Raw genomic sequence first — 16,319 nt, 5'->3', positions numbered from 1 at the left:
CCATTCACACTCACATTCATACCTATGGACCATTTAGAGTCTCCAATTAACCTAACATGCATGTTTTTGGAATGCGGGAGGAAACCGGAGTACCTGGAGAAAACCCACACACGCACGGGGAGAACATGCAAACTCCACACAGATGCCCAGCGGATATTCGACCCAGATCTTCCCGATCTCCTGACTGTGTGGCTTGTGTGACGCTGCGCCAACCACTCAAATGAATCATTTGACAACAAGAAGAACGATGCACCTAATCAGGCATGAGGTCAATGAATGAGACGTGATATTGATCAGCTGATTTGTGTCACATGTTGCGCATGAAGAACTTTTGGAGAAGAAGCTGACGCCTTTTACACTCGCGTCTCTTGAACAGCCGACATTTTTCTCTGATGAATTACTCTGTAATTCGTATCATTAGGCAAAGGTGCCTCCCTGCATGTGAGCTGCTGGGAAGCGTTTTCTTTTTCCACCCCCCCCCAACCCCCCACCAGCTATTCCTTTAAGCTCACTTTAAGCTCCGATCTAGTTTCTTTCCAGTCATGCAACATTAAGGGCACTTTCAAAAATCAGTAGCTTGATGTTCATTCTCCCAAATTAGGCCGCGGACGTCAGAGGCATGCCAGGAATAACAACTCTCATTTCCATGCCAACGTATCTGCGATAGTGTCGGAACCACACGCAAATTCGGAATTTCATGAGTTCAGCACTCTTTCGACCGATGTTTACGTGAACGGCAGCAGTAATAGTAGCGCGTCGACTGACCCCTCTGCTCAATAAGATTCAGTTATGGTGTTTACATGAGCGGCTTATGTAACGCTCCTTTCATAAGCTTGTTTACGTGTTACAGCCGTATGGACGTGAGGCCCCCCCCAACATCACATTTTTAAAACGACAGAACGACACCGTGTTAGCTCAACTCACCTCCTGATGGATTTATAATCCATTAGTCGATTGTGTGGTATTGCTTTTTGCAATTGGAGGAAAACGGCGGTGCGCCGTACTTGTGCTCGTGTTACATTTGCAAGGACGCTGTTGATGCTTCTTGTGTCACACTTAGCATCTCATGTTTGATTGACAAAATAGTTTTTGTTGTTCTTAAAAATACCTCTGTTTTTCTTATGAATCTTATGAATCTTATGGATTCCAAACGGTTTGAAACTGAAACATACGAAAAGTGAAGCCATTTTTTCCATAGGAAATAACGTAAACCCAGTTAATTAAATCCAGACAGTATAAACTAAAATACATTTTATAAAGAATGTTTTATAGACACTATAATTATTGCTATTATTATTTCATTATTTCATTCTCTGTGCCACTTAATCCTCACGAGGGTCGCGGGGGTATGCTGGAGCCTATCCCAGCGGACTTTGGGTGAGATGCAGGGTACACCCTGTCATTCACACTCACATTCATACCCAATGCAAAATAATTATAAATGATTAATGAAATGTATCAATTAACATTTTAAAAAAAACACTTTTTTGGGGGAATTTTGCCCATCATCCGCAATCCTCATGTGAGACATGAACACGTGTGTCTGTCTATTTTCTGTGCTTTCTTAAGCTATAACAACAGCTAGGAAGGCGCAGCTAAGAATGCGCCTAATGGGAAACACTAATTCCACCGATAAAACCTTCTGAAGAAATCTCCAAAAACCTCCAACAACGCTCCATTTACATATACTGTAATGTGACGCGCATATTAGCCAAGCTAAAGCGACATTGTTGTTATTATTAACATTGTCAAGCTGGCGTAGTGTTGCCACATCACACCGGCTAGCTGCTAGCCGGCTAGCGACTAGCTTCACTCTCTCACAACGCCTCCAGCCACTACCACAAGGTCAGGCTCCATGTTGGAGCTGCTGCTGCTGCTGGGTTTTGTTTTTGAGTTTGGAAAAGTTAATGCCAGCTGCAGGCGTTTGCTTCTATGTTGCTACGTGAAATCAGTGCGCCCACAAAGTTCCAGTGATGCTAAACGGGACCAAAACACGACGAAACACTGTAAGTATTTCATGTTATCATGAATGTACCTGCTACTACATGGACACAGCATGGATAGAAAACCATAAAACCGTGTGGGAGGTTTTTGGAGGTGTTTTTGGTGTTTTAAGAGCGGTCTTTGTAGGCAGCATAGGTGTGTCCCAGGAATGAGCTGTCTCTTTTTGTCTCTTTTGATCTCTTTTTATCTCATTATCAATGCACAGAAAAGAGGAAGGTGTGTGTTCATGTCTCACATGAGGATTGTGGACGATAAAAGTGCAGTTTTCCTTGAACATCACGTTTACCTTGATTGAAGACGCTTCTTGGGACGATGGCGACGAGCGGCTCCTCACAAATAGCAACTTCTCAACCTCCGAAAGCATTTGAGGTGTCTGTGCTGTTAGCACCTTTTAGCTTCCTTAGCTTCCTTCATTTCGTCTTTCTTGGCCAGGATGGAACTTATTGTTGATGCAGCTAACAGACCACCAGTAAAACGAGAACAATTCATTGTTCAAATTAATTTAAAGATTAAAAAAAGAGGCCGCACGGTGGCCGAGTGGTTAGCATGTTGGCTACACAGTCAGGAGTTCTGGAAGATCTGGGTTTGAATCTCGTTGGGCATCTCTGTGTGGAGTTTGCATGTTCTCCCCGTGCGTGCGTGGGTTTCCTCAGGTACGCCGCTTTCATAAATTGTCCATAGGTATGAATGTGAGTGTGTTTGTCTCTGTGTGCGCTGCCATTGACTAGTCCAGGGTGTACCTCACCTCTCCCCTTAAGTCAGATGGGATAGGCTCCAGCATACACCCGCAACCCTAGTGAGGATTAGCACCATAGAAGATGGATGGAAGGATGGATGGATGGAAGGATGGATCGAAAGATGGATGGATGGAAGAATGGATGGATGGAAGGATGGATGGATGGATGGATGGATGATGGATGGATGGATGGAAGGATGGATGGATGATGGAAGGATGGATGGATGGATTGAAGAATGGATGGATGGATGGCTGGATGGATGGATGGAAGGATGGATGGATGGATTGAAGAATGGATGGATGGATGGATGGATGGATGGATGGAAGGATGGATGGATGGATGGATGATGGAAGGATGGATGGATGGATTGAAGAATGGATGGATGGATTGAAGAATGGATGGATGGATGGATGGATGGATGGATGGTTGGATGGATGGATGGATGGATGGATGGATGGATGGAAAGATGGATGGATGGAAGGATGGGAGGATGGAAGGATGGATGGAAGGGTGGGAGGATGGATGGTTGGATGGATGGTTGGATGGATGGATGATGGATGGAAGAATGGATGGATGGAAGGATGGATGGATGGAAGGATGGATAGATGGATGGAAGAATGGATGGATGGAAGGATGGATGGAAGGATGGGAGGATGGATGGTTGGATGGATGGTTGGATGGATGGATGATGGATGGAAGAATGGATGGATGGAAGGATGGATGGATGGAAGGATGGATAGATGGATGGAAGAATGGATGATGGAAGGATGGATGGATGGATTGAAGAATGGATGGATGGATGAAAGGATGGATGAAAAGAAAAATCCCCCTATATTTTGTCATGGGTCTTGTGCCCGTTGCTAATAATGGTGAGTCGTGTGTCGTCATCGACTTCTGCATCCTAGCGTTACGCTGCAGGCGTATTAGGAGGAAACTTGTTTTAAATGTTCTAAATGTGCGTCCCAGTCACGAGTTGACTCGTCGCACTACATGATGCCATATTACTGTATTTTGTCATTAAATATACATTTTTAATTACCACAAAACATGTTTTTACACTACAACCAATTAAACGATGAATTTATGATTTCTTAGGTTATGATATTCATGTGAACATGTCAAAAATGTACTTAGACAGCGTTAGCTACTTACACAGTAGCTCAGTAGCTGCACAGGCAGGTGAAAGTTACACTAAAATCCACACACGGGACGCACAAATCGAGTTTTGACCAACTTGGTGGCTTTTGGGCTTTGTCTTGTTAAACTATTTCACCTGGGCACTATGCTAATGAAATGGAAAATGATCAATGCTACTAGTTAGCGTGCTAACAGCTAGCATGCTAACAACCTGCGTGGATACTTCGTGATAACCAAGGCACAGTTGTTAAATTGCTCAATAAATGATCCCATCTGTCGGTGACGTGCGGTGAGGTTCATGTTCAGAGTAGCGGCTGCCTTCTGACTTTTGCCTGCGGTCTGTTGTGTGATCCGCAACAATAAGGATGTCACAGGCTGTAGAAAGTCATGTGATCAAATGTAATTAAGACAAGCAAATTAAAAGCAATGCATTTCATAGAAATAATCGCACTCCTTCGACACCCACTCACTTTAACCAGTGTTTTATTTCTACACAATAAATGACAGCGAAAAATGAACATGATACTCATCTTTATGACTCTTCCTTATGAAAATATAGTACAGATCCGACATGTTTCTGCCATGTACCAGAGCACCAAAAAATATATATAATTGCAACTGTGAGAAACAACAAATGAAAACAATGAAAAAAAAAAGAAAAACATTTCACAAAAAAAAAAGTCCAACTGGTTGTATATGTGCCTGAAAAAGTGCATACTGTAAAAAGAACCAAGAAGAGCGAGGACGCCATCAGAGAGACAAAGGACGGCGTCCTTTACAGTGTTGGTGAAGTTCTCAGGAGACCCAAAAGGCAAATTATGACTCATCCAGTCCAAAATGAGGGGAAAGAAACTAAATGCAGAATAAAAAGTTGCTAATGAGGTTCCATTTTGACCCAGAAATAATCAACAAATAATAAATATGACTCACGGTATATAAGTGACGTTCTAAAAAGCTGAAAACAGTACTTCTACGGAGCCATTATGAACAAATAAATGCTGATGACGAGTGGGCGTGGCAAAGCATCTTCTTTTTCTTGTTTTTTTTTCTGTGTTTTGCGGGCGATACTTTGACACAATATACAATAACATCTCTTTGTATAATAGTTAGGATAAAAATCGATCCGAGAGCTACTCCCAAACAGTTAGTACATTGGTTTCTGCAAATACAATCATCATATAATATTACTATTTACATCTTAAAATATATTTGTTGAGCAATCGGGTACGAAACATTGCAGTAATACCACTAGATATCCACGTAATATGCAAATACACTGTATACTTTTGAAAAAAACAAACAAAAAAAACAACAAAAGTTCATGGAGGGATAAGTCTAGAGCCCCGTGAGAGGTACTTCATGTGTTACAATACAGAAAACAATAAAAATGGCACATATTTTTCTCCACCGAGGGGCTTCAAACACTTCATTTTTTTAGACATGCACGTTAAATTAGAAACAAAGTGGCAACTGTAAAAAATATATGGAAGGATATCAAAGCCTGTCATGGCCGAGCGCGATGGCAGACATCTTAGAGTATGTGATAAGCCAGGACTCTTGGCCCAGGAGGAGTGTGTTCCTTCAAGCCTTGCTTCAAACGCACCTTTAAGCCGCCCAAACTTCCCCTCTCCTTTACACTGGCCGCCCTGTACCCGCCGAGCTGACAGTGACAGATGAGGCAGTGTGTCAAGGAGTGGGGGGAGGGGAAGGGGCGGTGGGAGTCCCAGGGAGGGTGGCGGCCATCCCCTCGTCGGGAGAAAGTCTGACTCATTGGCCCTCGCTACGTGTCGTGTTGCCTCCGCCGCCCCTGGGGCCACGCGGGGTTCGGCCCCTGTGAGTACACATTTTCACACCTGGCCAAATAGTGGCACAGGCCAGAAAAAGCACCACGATGTGGGGCACTCTCTCTGTACTTTATGGTAGCTGGCACTGGGGCGGTGCCCTCTGAAGAACACACGCTTGAAAAAAGGTACCTTGGAGTCCAATAATAACTCGGGGTCTTCAAAGTGTTGCAAGGTGAGCCCCCACACCCGACAGGTGAGCGCCCCCTTTGCCCCGAAACGCGGATTTTGTGGAGCTTTCTGTTAACCCCAGACTCTGTTTATTCCTGGCCAAATAGTGGCGCAAGCCAGGGAAAAACACCTGGACCACATGCTCAGTACCTTCAGGTACCTTTTGCTGGCACTGGGGTGGTGCCTTCTCAGGTTTTTGGAACATGCTTTTGAAAAAAGGTACAAAAGCTACTTTGGAGTCCAATAATCAACCCCAATATATACAGCTGGGGCCTCCCCTTGCCCCCAAAACACTCATTTTCCAGAGCTTTTTTTTGTAGATGTTTTGTTTTCTACTTCCACCCGACTCTGTTTACTTCGGGCCAAATGGTGGCACAGGCTAGGAAAAGCACCCCTATGTGTGGCGCCCTGGACCATACTCTCTTTCGCTGGCACTGGGGTGGAATACACAACAAAGGTACAAATAACCACTCCAGTTAGTATAAATCGGAGCCAATCAAAGTGTGGCCCAGCCCCCACCGACACCCCCCGCCTCCAAAACAGATTATCTGGAGCTGTGGAGGTTTTTCTGCTCGCTCCAGACTCTGTTCCCTCTCATAATACGGGAACGACAAATCAGTTCATTTTGCCTGAACTGATGTTACTTTAGCAGGTTTAAAAATTGTGTTTTTTTAATTTTTAATTTTTCTCAAGCTGCCGCGCCTCCCCTGAAGTCAAATGGCTTGCCTCACACTTTGAAAACCCCTGGTACCTGGAGCCCTCCATCTCCAAAATGTTGTATCTGTTTTGTATATACATATATATATATATATATATATATATATATACATATATATATATATATATATATATATATATATAAGAAAAACAGGCAAACAAAACAAAAACGTACATTCTGGTTTTGACAGGAGAAGCATTTACACACGTGAAGACTCTTCCCTAAAAGCCAAGAAGGTTTTTTTTTTTTTTTTTTTAGGGACAGCGACAAAGAGGAGAATGAACAATAAGTAAAAAATAACTTACATGGACATTAAATATAACTTAAAAAAGATAACACTCTCAATAAATAGTTCTACTATGTACACCATCGTTATGAGAAGCCAAAAAACAAACTCTCTATATATGTTGAAGCAGCAAACATTACAGGCATGAGGTACAGCGAGGGATCCTGTGATGACAACAGTATCGAGGTGATATTCCTTCTTTTGCACGTATGGCTTAAAAATGACCCCCTCCCCCCCCAAACATTGAAGTTATGGTACAGGCTATAGAAAGTTCTATGACTTAAAAAACAAGAATGGTCCATTTCCTGTGACTTTTTCTTGGAGATGAATAAACTTTCTTGAAATGATCAGCCCCCTCCTCCCCCCACCGGTTACGGTTGTATGTAAAGCAGACGTATATGACATTTAATAAAATCAACATAATATAAGCTGTTAAATGCATTCTTTGATAATAGTGTCGTTTTTTGGGGTTTTTTTAAACAACACGAAAGATAAGAACATTGAATTTGGTTTTCTTCATTCAGGTTTTCCTTCTATTTAAATGTGTACCTTCAAAAAGGACGGCAAAACAAAACAAACAACGAAATGTGCAGTTGAGCCAGATGTGATATGTAAAGATATTAAAATAGAAAAAAACACAGTGGAACCTCCAAAGTCTAATGTCTCTAACGTTGTACACTTCTGAGTTCTTCCGAAAAAATCGGGGAAAATATGCCACAAAATGTTTTCAGCTCCATTTCCTCCACAAGCGCAGTTTTCTTTTTCCTTATTTTTGTTTTAATGTCGACGCAATTAATAAGTTTATCATGAATGTGAAGAGACTCGCCTCCCAGGAACACATATGAACCCTCGCTATGCACGTCATTCATTACAGTTGTGAGTAGAACGGCCATTGTGTTTAGCTTTGAATCAAGACTGGTTTGCTTATGTTTACACTTATATAGATGATAGTTAAAAATAGTGATTTGGAATTGTTTTATTCTTAAAAAAAAGAGCTATGTATTATCTAAAATGTTTAAATGAATACAAAATAATTCAATGTATTTTATAAAATGGAAACAAAATGACATAAAAACAATCAAATTAATCCAACTAATTAAAAATACAAAAAAACGTTTTATAATAATAAAAAACAATCGTTCAAGTACTAATTTTCCTGACAGGACAATTTCGCCGAATTCTCATTCGTATTACCACCGAAACAAAAACAACATCGAATAGTATTGCTGTCAGACTTCAGTGAACTTCCTCTTCCAAGTATGACAGTTAGCATAGGTTTTAGGATTTTAAAAGTTTGGCACTGGAACAGACATGCAAACATTTAAAAAAAACAAACCAGAGCCTTGGAGATCCCACTGTATACGCTAAAGCCTCTACCGTGTCATATTGTTCATGGTAGGAATACATAAAGAGTTAAAGTTCAGGCTGTAAAAACCAACACAATGATGTATGCAATAGTCTTGAAACGGCAACACAGGTAGTTGAAAGGACCGATATAATACAGTTAGTCTGGCATCACCATTCTGACAATAGCAGCTTCTTCTAGCAGACAGTTTTTGAAAGATTTTGCAACTAAAATACAAAGTGCAGTAACTGAGGTCATTTATACAAACAACTAATTGAATATGACATTTGGTAAAGAAAAAAAAAACATGAAACGAGAGCGTTCCTTTCAATCAAGAACATATTTACATTGTTTTTGTACGTTGGGTGTTTGCTGGAAAATAATACCTTCTGTTTTTTCATTGCGTATAATGATTCCCGACACACATGAGGATGGCATGGAACGCTTATAGCAGCCTTTTGCGAGTCCAATAAAAAGTCACGCTGACTGTAACCACGGATGAGGCAGAGCAGCAACATTTCGGGGGCCTGGTAAGCCAAGCAGCAGCAATGTATGTGTGTGTGTGTGTGTGTGTGTGTGTGTGTGTGTGTGTGTGTGAGACAAAATGCGAAGCTCTCATAGCAGCCAAAACAGAACGATTGGTGGGGAATGACACACAAGTTGCGCTATGTGTTGATGAGACAAGTGCACTTAACGCGGTGGCCATTTTGTTACGGACAATCGTGCACAATTGTGTACATTTACACGTGTTTACATGTATGAGCTATCAAGCACTCGTTGTAAACCAGCCCTTGTGTGTCTTAACTGTGTGACGGCGCTACGCAATCATAATGGTTACATTCTAAACAGAGCTGATTTTACTTCCAGGTTAAAAGTAACGCATGGAGGAGAATGAGTGTCCTGCAAGAAGAAACTGAGATTAGCAAGAAAGGTACTACCGTGGTGAAATGCAAAAAAAATAAAATAAATACACGCTGCATGGAACAGTCATAAGTACAACTACAGAGGAGAATGAGGGTCTCCTGTATACTGTATACCTCCGAGAGGAGACTGAGGGCGCCAAGGGACCCAACGGCATCTGAAATCAACCAAACTGAAAGTAAGGTGTGAAAGTTTTGTTTGTTTTTTTCAAAATTCCACATGCAAGTGTGACTGACCACAGACAACAGCTAAAGTGCAGAATGTTGCAAAGCAACAGGAAGCGTGGAGGAGCAGGAGACACAGTAGCAAGCGTTGTTTTCATTACGCATTCTGAGTTTTGGTTCGAAATGAAATTTAAAAAAAATAACTGCATGGGAATATTGTTTCTGCGGTTCCGGGGATGGCAATTACTCCGACAGTTTCTGCGCCTATTTGTTGATTCCATGTCGGCTTTTGTGTGGAAACTGCGGAGTGTAAATGAGAAATACGAGCGTATCGTTCCCCACCAAGCGGTTTTCTGATGTGCCGATGAAGAAACACTTTTTTGTTGTTGTTGAGCAAAATTAAACAGATACAGAACCGCTTGTGCCAAACCTCATGCCTTCAAAAGTGTCTGAGAAACATGTGTCTTCATTTCCTTTATATTTATAATTACTGATCCAACAACCAAACCCCCTCCTCCCTAAAGATTTGGAATCGCTTTCATCCTGAAGGGCACTAAACTAGATACTGATCGAAAGGCATGCCACAGCCTATTGTTTTTCTTCATATCTTTTTGTTTTTTTACATCTCTACCAAAAGAAACTCTTCCTGGTTAAGGATTTCATGATGAAGGCTTGCTTCCCTTATACAAATGACGTTTTCCATGGAGTCCGGTTGTCTTTTCTCGATCTTTCCAGCTGGCTTTGGGGTGTAAGCGAGGATGGAGAGGTATACCTGTTCAAAGCAGCATGTGCAGGAAATTGAAGGATGAAGATGGAGGGGGTCTGCCTCGGCCACTCGGGCTGTGTGGTGTTGGAGCAAAGGTGTTTTGGGATGTTGAAAGGGTTCCCTCCCTCCTTTTGTGGGCTTGGTCACCCCAGGGAATGGACGCTCTCTTCTCTTTTGTTCTCCACAGCGTTAGGATCCCGACAGGAGCACTCATCTCGTATGTCACAGGACATGGGGAAGGGAATCACCTGTGTGGACAGGAAGACACTTGAATTCATCTCAGATCTCATCAATCCCTTCTAGACGTTTTTTATCCAAGAGGAGACTAAGGGCAGTGAGAAAACATATGAAAACATATGCTTCAGTTGTCAGGACAATAAAGAAGGTGAAGTTCCCTGCACTTATTTGTTGGTACAGTGAGGAAATGATTTTTATACGAGGGCAGCGAGACTTCAAACTAGCACCGTGGAAAGCTGATTAAACCACACTGCATTGAACGCATCAGTCATAGGAACAATGAATGAGAAAAGGGCTCACTTTCTCTTCACTGTGTACACTGCCTATTTAGTTCCTGAGGTTGTGAATTTTCACAGTGTAGTCCTGTCCCAAATCGAATGCACTTACTGAAAATGACAATCATAATACTTATCCGCTTCCTCTTCTTCTCTCCTCTTTAATTGTGAATTGCGACCACTCAAGCTCGTCCCTCCCCTTCCGCAATGGAGCCATGATGGCGATGACTGAGAGTGGTTAGGCTCCATCGCCGTTTGGGGCGCACTGAGTGCAACATTGCGGTACAGACAGTGCACTGCATTTTGCCCTACTACTCAACGTGAACACACTTAAGCACTCAAAATACTAAGTGTAAGTATGGAAGCATGCAAATTGAAAGACGGCCCAGGACTATCCTGTCTTTACTTTACTTTTACTGCACACTATGGAGACCATTTCTATCTGAGAGGAGACTGAGGGCAGCAAAAAAACAGAGCACTTTAGCAAAGTTAAGACTGTGGCATCTGCACACTGCTGAATCCAGAGCAGTTTTTAAATGAAAAAAACTTTTTATTTTTCTCCCTGTCTCTCATTATTTTGCCGGATTGTTGCTGCTGTCCCTCAAGAGCAGCAGAAGAGAACTCTAGGATCGGTAGCCATCGCTCGAGGCATCCCACGTCACCAGATAAAACGTCAGGAATGCGTCACCGGCACCAGCTGCTGTTGCTGCCATGTTGTCTACCAGCCTCTCTGGGGGGTCAGCCTGCTTCAGCTGTTTGGGTACACAAAACGTGTCCCCACCCCCCTCCGCAGGCCAAAGCAGGAACACATGTGGTCCAAGTCAGGCAAAGGCAAACACAAAACCAAGGGCATATGCTGCCAATATCACTTTTTCGCATTAGGATTTAAGTGATCTTGAACTTCTTTTTAAACAATACCCAGTATCAATGTTAAAATAGTAGTCATCTAGTCTGACACCGCGGTAGCTTTTAGTTCAGGCTCTTGTAAAACGTATTTGTAACAGAGGAAGTAGAACTCTAATAAATGCAACCAAAAAATAGGAACAATGGAGGAAAACAAAGCACATTATCCAAGAGGAGATTGAGGGCTACAAGAGAATTAGTATTTAGTAATATTCTAAAAAGTTGCAAATGTGTAAGATGCAGGGATAGCAGTGTTTGACAATGACGGTTTCCTGTGGTTACTTTTGCACTGTAAAGAGACCACTTTTATGCGAGAGGAGGCTGAGGGCAGCGAAAAATGAATAAAAAATGAACCACTGCAGCAAAGCTGAGGTTGTGGAGTATAATTGCAGCAGCCAGAGGAGTTTTTATTTAATTAAAACAACAAATTAAATTTTCTGTATTTAATTTTTCATACAAGGAGAGAGTGAAGGCAGCAAGAAAATTAGTACTGCAGTATAATTCTATGTTCATCTTTGCCTTTATTAATAGCATTGGAATAAATGCAGCAAGAATTGAATAACAGTACAAAAACAGCTCAATAAATATGTACATGTATGCTTGCTTAATGTTGCTACCTAATATGCCAGATGTTTGCAATGACAATAAATAAACCTTGAACCCTGACCCCAGAGCTCAGAGGAAACCCCGCCAGTAAGTCATGAGAATAAGCCATTTTGTAGACGGCGGGGGGGTGTAAAATAACACGAATGAGCATTGGCACGGGCTTCCCCTTTGAAATGCTGTGTAATAGTAGTTGTTTGTGCGGCGGGCTCGCCTTCATGTGAGGGCCAGGTAGAGCGAGTGGGCAGTGCCATGTGAACCCTCTAAGAGAAACAAGGCCTGCATGGGATGATTTTACAAGTCCAGGGGCCGGACTCACATCAGAAACAGCTGTCAAGAGATGTGTTCCTGTGGCATTTTGAGGCCAAGAGCCCCCGCTTCAGTTTAGTTAGCGTCTTATATTCGTTTATCTTTCTTTCCTCCTCCCACTTCCCCTCTACACCTCACTTTCCATCATTCCACGGCCGATTCTGTTTATCTCTCCATCTAGAGAATGACGGTGGGTGGCAAATTTGAACGGGTTTCCTCATGACCTTGACCCTAAGGGTGGTGGGGGCCAGCTGCCACATCTGGCCCCGACCTCAGGGTTTCTCTCTTCAGGGTGGCTGGGAAATGGCTGGCTGGCCTTGTGGGCCCAGGGGCCCTCATGCCGCCCCATATCCCATGGCTGGAGGGGGGCCCGCTGGGGGGTGGGTATAGGACACCCACTAACTGCTACATGAAAGACCTTCTGAAGGTTGTTGACCTTGTCAGAGCCTCATCCTTCCATCACAGGCACAGGTCAAAATAACACAGTCTTCCTCTCATTGCTGTTGAGTTTGTGTGTGTCAATCATTGCTTGGAGGGTGGAAGGTATGTAAAGTCTAGTCTTGTGCTGCAAACTGGATTGGACTGGACTGGATACAAATGAATGCTGCTTTCAAGGGTGTGCGTAGTCTGGGTTTTAGACCAATTACTTTTTTTCTACAGCTTAACCCTTTCTGATGAGGCTGGAGCCTATCCCAGCTGACCACACCCTGGACTAACTGCTAGTCAATAGCAAGGTGATTATAAATGTGGGATTGATTCCACACAAACGATCCATTTATTTTCCACAACGCTTATTATGTTCAGGGTCACAGGGAAGCTGGAGCCTATCCCAGCTGACATAAAGTGAATGCTGAACTCCCTACTGGACTGATCGCCAGTCTTCACCATGGCATGAAAGTCATGAAATTATCAGAGAAAATAGTTTCCCAAAGTTTTAAATTGCATGTTTTTTAATAGTACAATAGAATAAGAAAGCATGCGAAGATGACTTAATGTTTTTTTTTAGTCCACAGTCTCCACTTTGCTGCAGTGATCTGTTTTCTTACTGCCCCCAGTTCCCTCTTGAATAAGATTTGTCTACCTATAACGTTTTTCTTCACCATCGTTATTAACTATTAAACTGATGCATTCACTTTTGCATGATTTGTCAAATTTTACCACGGTACTAATTTTCTTGCTGCCCTCAGTCTCCTTTTGCATAAAAATGATCTCTTTCCCATGTTAAGAAGCAAAGGAGACCCCTGTTCTCTTCCATTGGTCAGCCTTCTGACTCACGCATTCAATGGGGCGTGATTTTTTTCATATTTTACAGAACAGAGCAAATTTTCTTGCTGCCCTCAGTCCCCTTTCGGACTAAAAACATCTCCTTACTATGTCAAGAAATAAGTACAGGAGACCATTGTTCTCTTAAATTGACGTGTTCAATGTGGCACTTTTTTGTATGATACTGCGGTACCGATTTTCTTGCTGCCTTTGGTCTCCACTCGAATAAAAACTGTCTCCTTACGGTGTCTAGAAAAAACAACAGGAGACCCTTGTCATCATTACAACTGATGCATTCAATGAGGCATCATTTTCTAGCTGGCCTCAGTCTGTTCTCTGAAAAATGTTAAGTGAAGACCCTGTTGTCTCATTATGATGGGAGTAGAATTGAGCACTTCCAAAAGTAAATCAAAACAAAATTGACAAGAAGAACAAGATTTTAACTTGTTGAAAATACTGCACAAAACAAAACAAATAACTCCTGACTTGTTTGGCTGCATAAGTACTAACATTTAACATCAGCAAACTGCCAGAATGTTAACAAACAGAGGCGAGTGTGTCCTCTACCTTTGCTCAGCTGAGGAGAAAAGCCATGCGCTCCTCCCGTCACATTACCCCTAAGTCCCGTCCTACTTTTTTTAAACGCCCTCATAGCCACCAAAGTTGGCATTAAAGTTAACTATGGCGAGCTGCTGTTTATTCAATTGTTGGCAATTACTGGGGATTGCAGTAGCCTGACAAAAACAGAGAAAGTGAGAAAGTAGGAAAGCTGCCCTGGATATTATTACAGCGAATACCAACTACCGTGTACTATGTGCGGTTGCTGACTTGAAAGTCAGCGCTATTGACCTCTTACCACGTAAGCATATTCAATAAGTGAAGGCAGACAACCGAAGTAGCTCAAATGTACATTGACGCCCCCCACACCCCAACCCACACCAAACACATCATAACATACCCCGTATCTGTAACGTCAGCTGTGTGAAATGCTTCAAATGCTAGGTGGTCAGCGCTGGCAGTGGCTGACCATCAGCTTGGACACAAACATCAGTCATGACACGTTACAAATCACGTATTGAGCGTGATCCTGTGCCAGACTTTGAGAGCCGTAAACAGCGCTGAGAGAGACTGGGAGGCAACTAGAGAGCCGACGACCACCAAAGCAGACAGAAAAACATATAGTCTCATTTAGCTAAAGTTGTTTTAGAGGGGCCAAGCCATATAACTATGTAATTGCTGCCCTCTGCATACTGCTCCAAGCATCCAAGAGAGGAATTCCTTCCAAAATTGGGATGTAGGAGGAGAACTGGGGGGCGGGGGGACCACTAGCGCAAAAGGCATTACTCCATTCGCTTGCCTACTCTCCTCGATGCCAAATCCGACTGACAGCTTGCAACTATTAAGGCTAGATCCAGAGGTGACCTTACATGCAAGTAGACCTTACACCCTCAAAGCTCCTGGGGGTGGAATAATACACAACAAGTCATCCAGAACTCATAGGGGGGCAGTGGGGGAGTCTGAAATTGTAATCCAATACATGTTTTGTCAAATCCAGGAATATTTCCTCATGATCTGTTAGCTGTCCATACGGAGTGTACACAAAAAAAATCAAACAAAGTGGCTTGGACCAAGAGGCACAAAATATTTTCCCGAGCCAATCGCTTGCGGGGGGCGTTCGCGCTCATGTAATGCCTCTGCTGGCTACTCGCGTCTTCCACGTCCTCGAAAAATTCTCCCCTTAGAGAAAAATGTAATGTAAATGGGCATTTATTACATTGGCTACTTGGTATATACATATAAATATTACACTTGGCAGACTTTGAGTATATTTGACTCTTCTGGCACTGTCTTCAAACTTGACGTTATGTCATGATCCTGATGAAGGTGCACTTGGAGCCTTGTTGGAAAAGGTTCTTCATAACTCGTGTTTTTGATTGGACTTTGAATGAGACATACTTCGGCGGTAAACTTCGGCACTATAGCCCCTTATACCACACGTGCAAGAGGAAGCGAGGGCTTAGCATGAGCTAAGTAAACAGCTAAAGGCTACGGTTCAAAGCCCACCGCCTGGAAACTTCCTTCTTGCAAACATTTAATGATGTTTATTTGTGAAATGAGGGGAGAAAATGAACATGGAGCACCACCCCTGTACTGTAAAATTTCCACAGGGTTTGGACCCGAATATAAGACAACCCTGCATATGAGACTTTTTCAAGGCACGTTGTTGGAAGAATGCATATTTTTTTAATTGGGTTTTCAATAACAGTGACATAACAACTGGTAGATTGCAATAAAAAAAGGACATCATATTTTTTAGCTACATGATAACTATATTTATAACTCTATTGTTGGCTAACTTAACCAACCTTCTAGGCTGTGGTAATAGTAGTAAAAAAGTAAAAAAAAAAAATAGAGTTCTACTAGTCATTGGACCAAAGTCTGTGCAGTAAGTATGGCATAAAGTATGCAAGGGAGGACACAACTAGGCAGTCGTGGGCATTCAGTCAAACTTCAGTTTTCTTACACACCAGTTTTGGTCGAAAATTCCTTACACTGCCTCGGTTTTCGGACTGCAAACTAGTCCGTTTACGCCTGTACTGGATCATTCTGCGAAATCGAGTGCCCAAACAAATGATGTG

The 16,319-nt window shown here is 42.5% G+C and overlaps 2 protein-coding genes across 2 annotated transcripts in view; one reads left to right on the top strand and one right to left on the bottom strand.

Moving 5' to 3' along the window:
- The window catches only part of LOC129169966 (astrotactin-2-like), a 286,350-nt gene that overhangs the window by 265,828 nt on the left and 4,203 nt on the right, over positions 1-16,319 (top strand). The window lies entirely within an intron of this gene.
- The window catches only part of pappaa (pregnancy-associated plasma protein A, pappalysin 1a), a 111,295-nt gene continuing 99,310 nt past the window's right edge, over positions 4,335-16,319 (bottom strand). The window contains exon 22 of the mRNA XM_054756995.1: positions 4,335-10,338. Within this exon, the coding sequence (XP_054612970.1) occupies positions 10,234-10,338 (105 nt within the window). The 3' untranslated portion in view covers positions 4,335-10,233. The remainder of the gene's footprint in view (positions 10,339-16,319) is intronic.

This window comes from Dunckerocampus dactyliophorus, chromosome 17 (assembly GCF_027744805.1).
Source record: "Dunckerocampus dactyliophorus isolate RoL2022-P2 chromosome 17, RoL_Ddac_1.1, whole genome shotgun sequence".
Taxonomy (NCBI): Eukaryota; Metazoa; Chordata; class Actinopteri; order Syngnathiformes; family Syngnathidae; genus Dunckerocampus; species Dunckerocampus dactyliophorus.
This window is presented reverse-complemented; position numbering and strand designations above follow the sequence as displayed.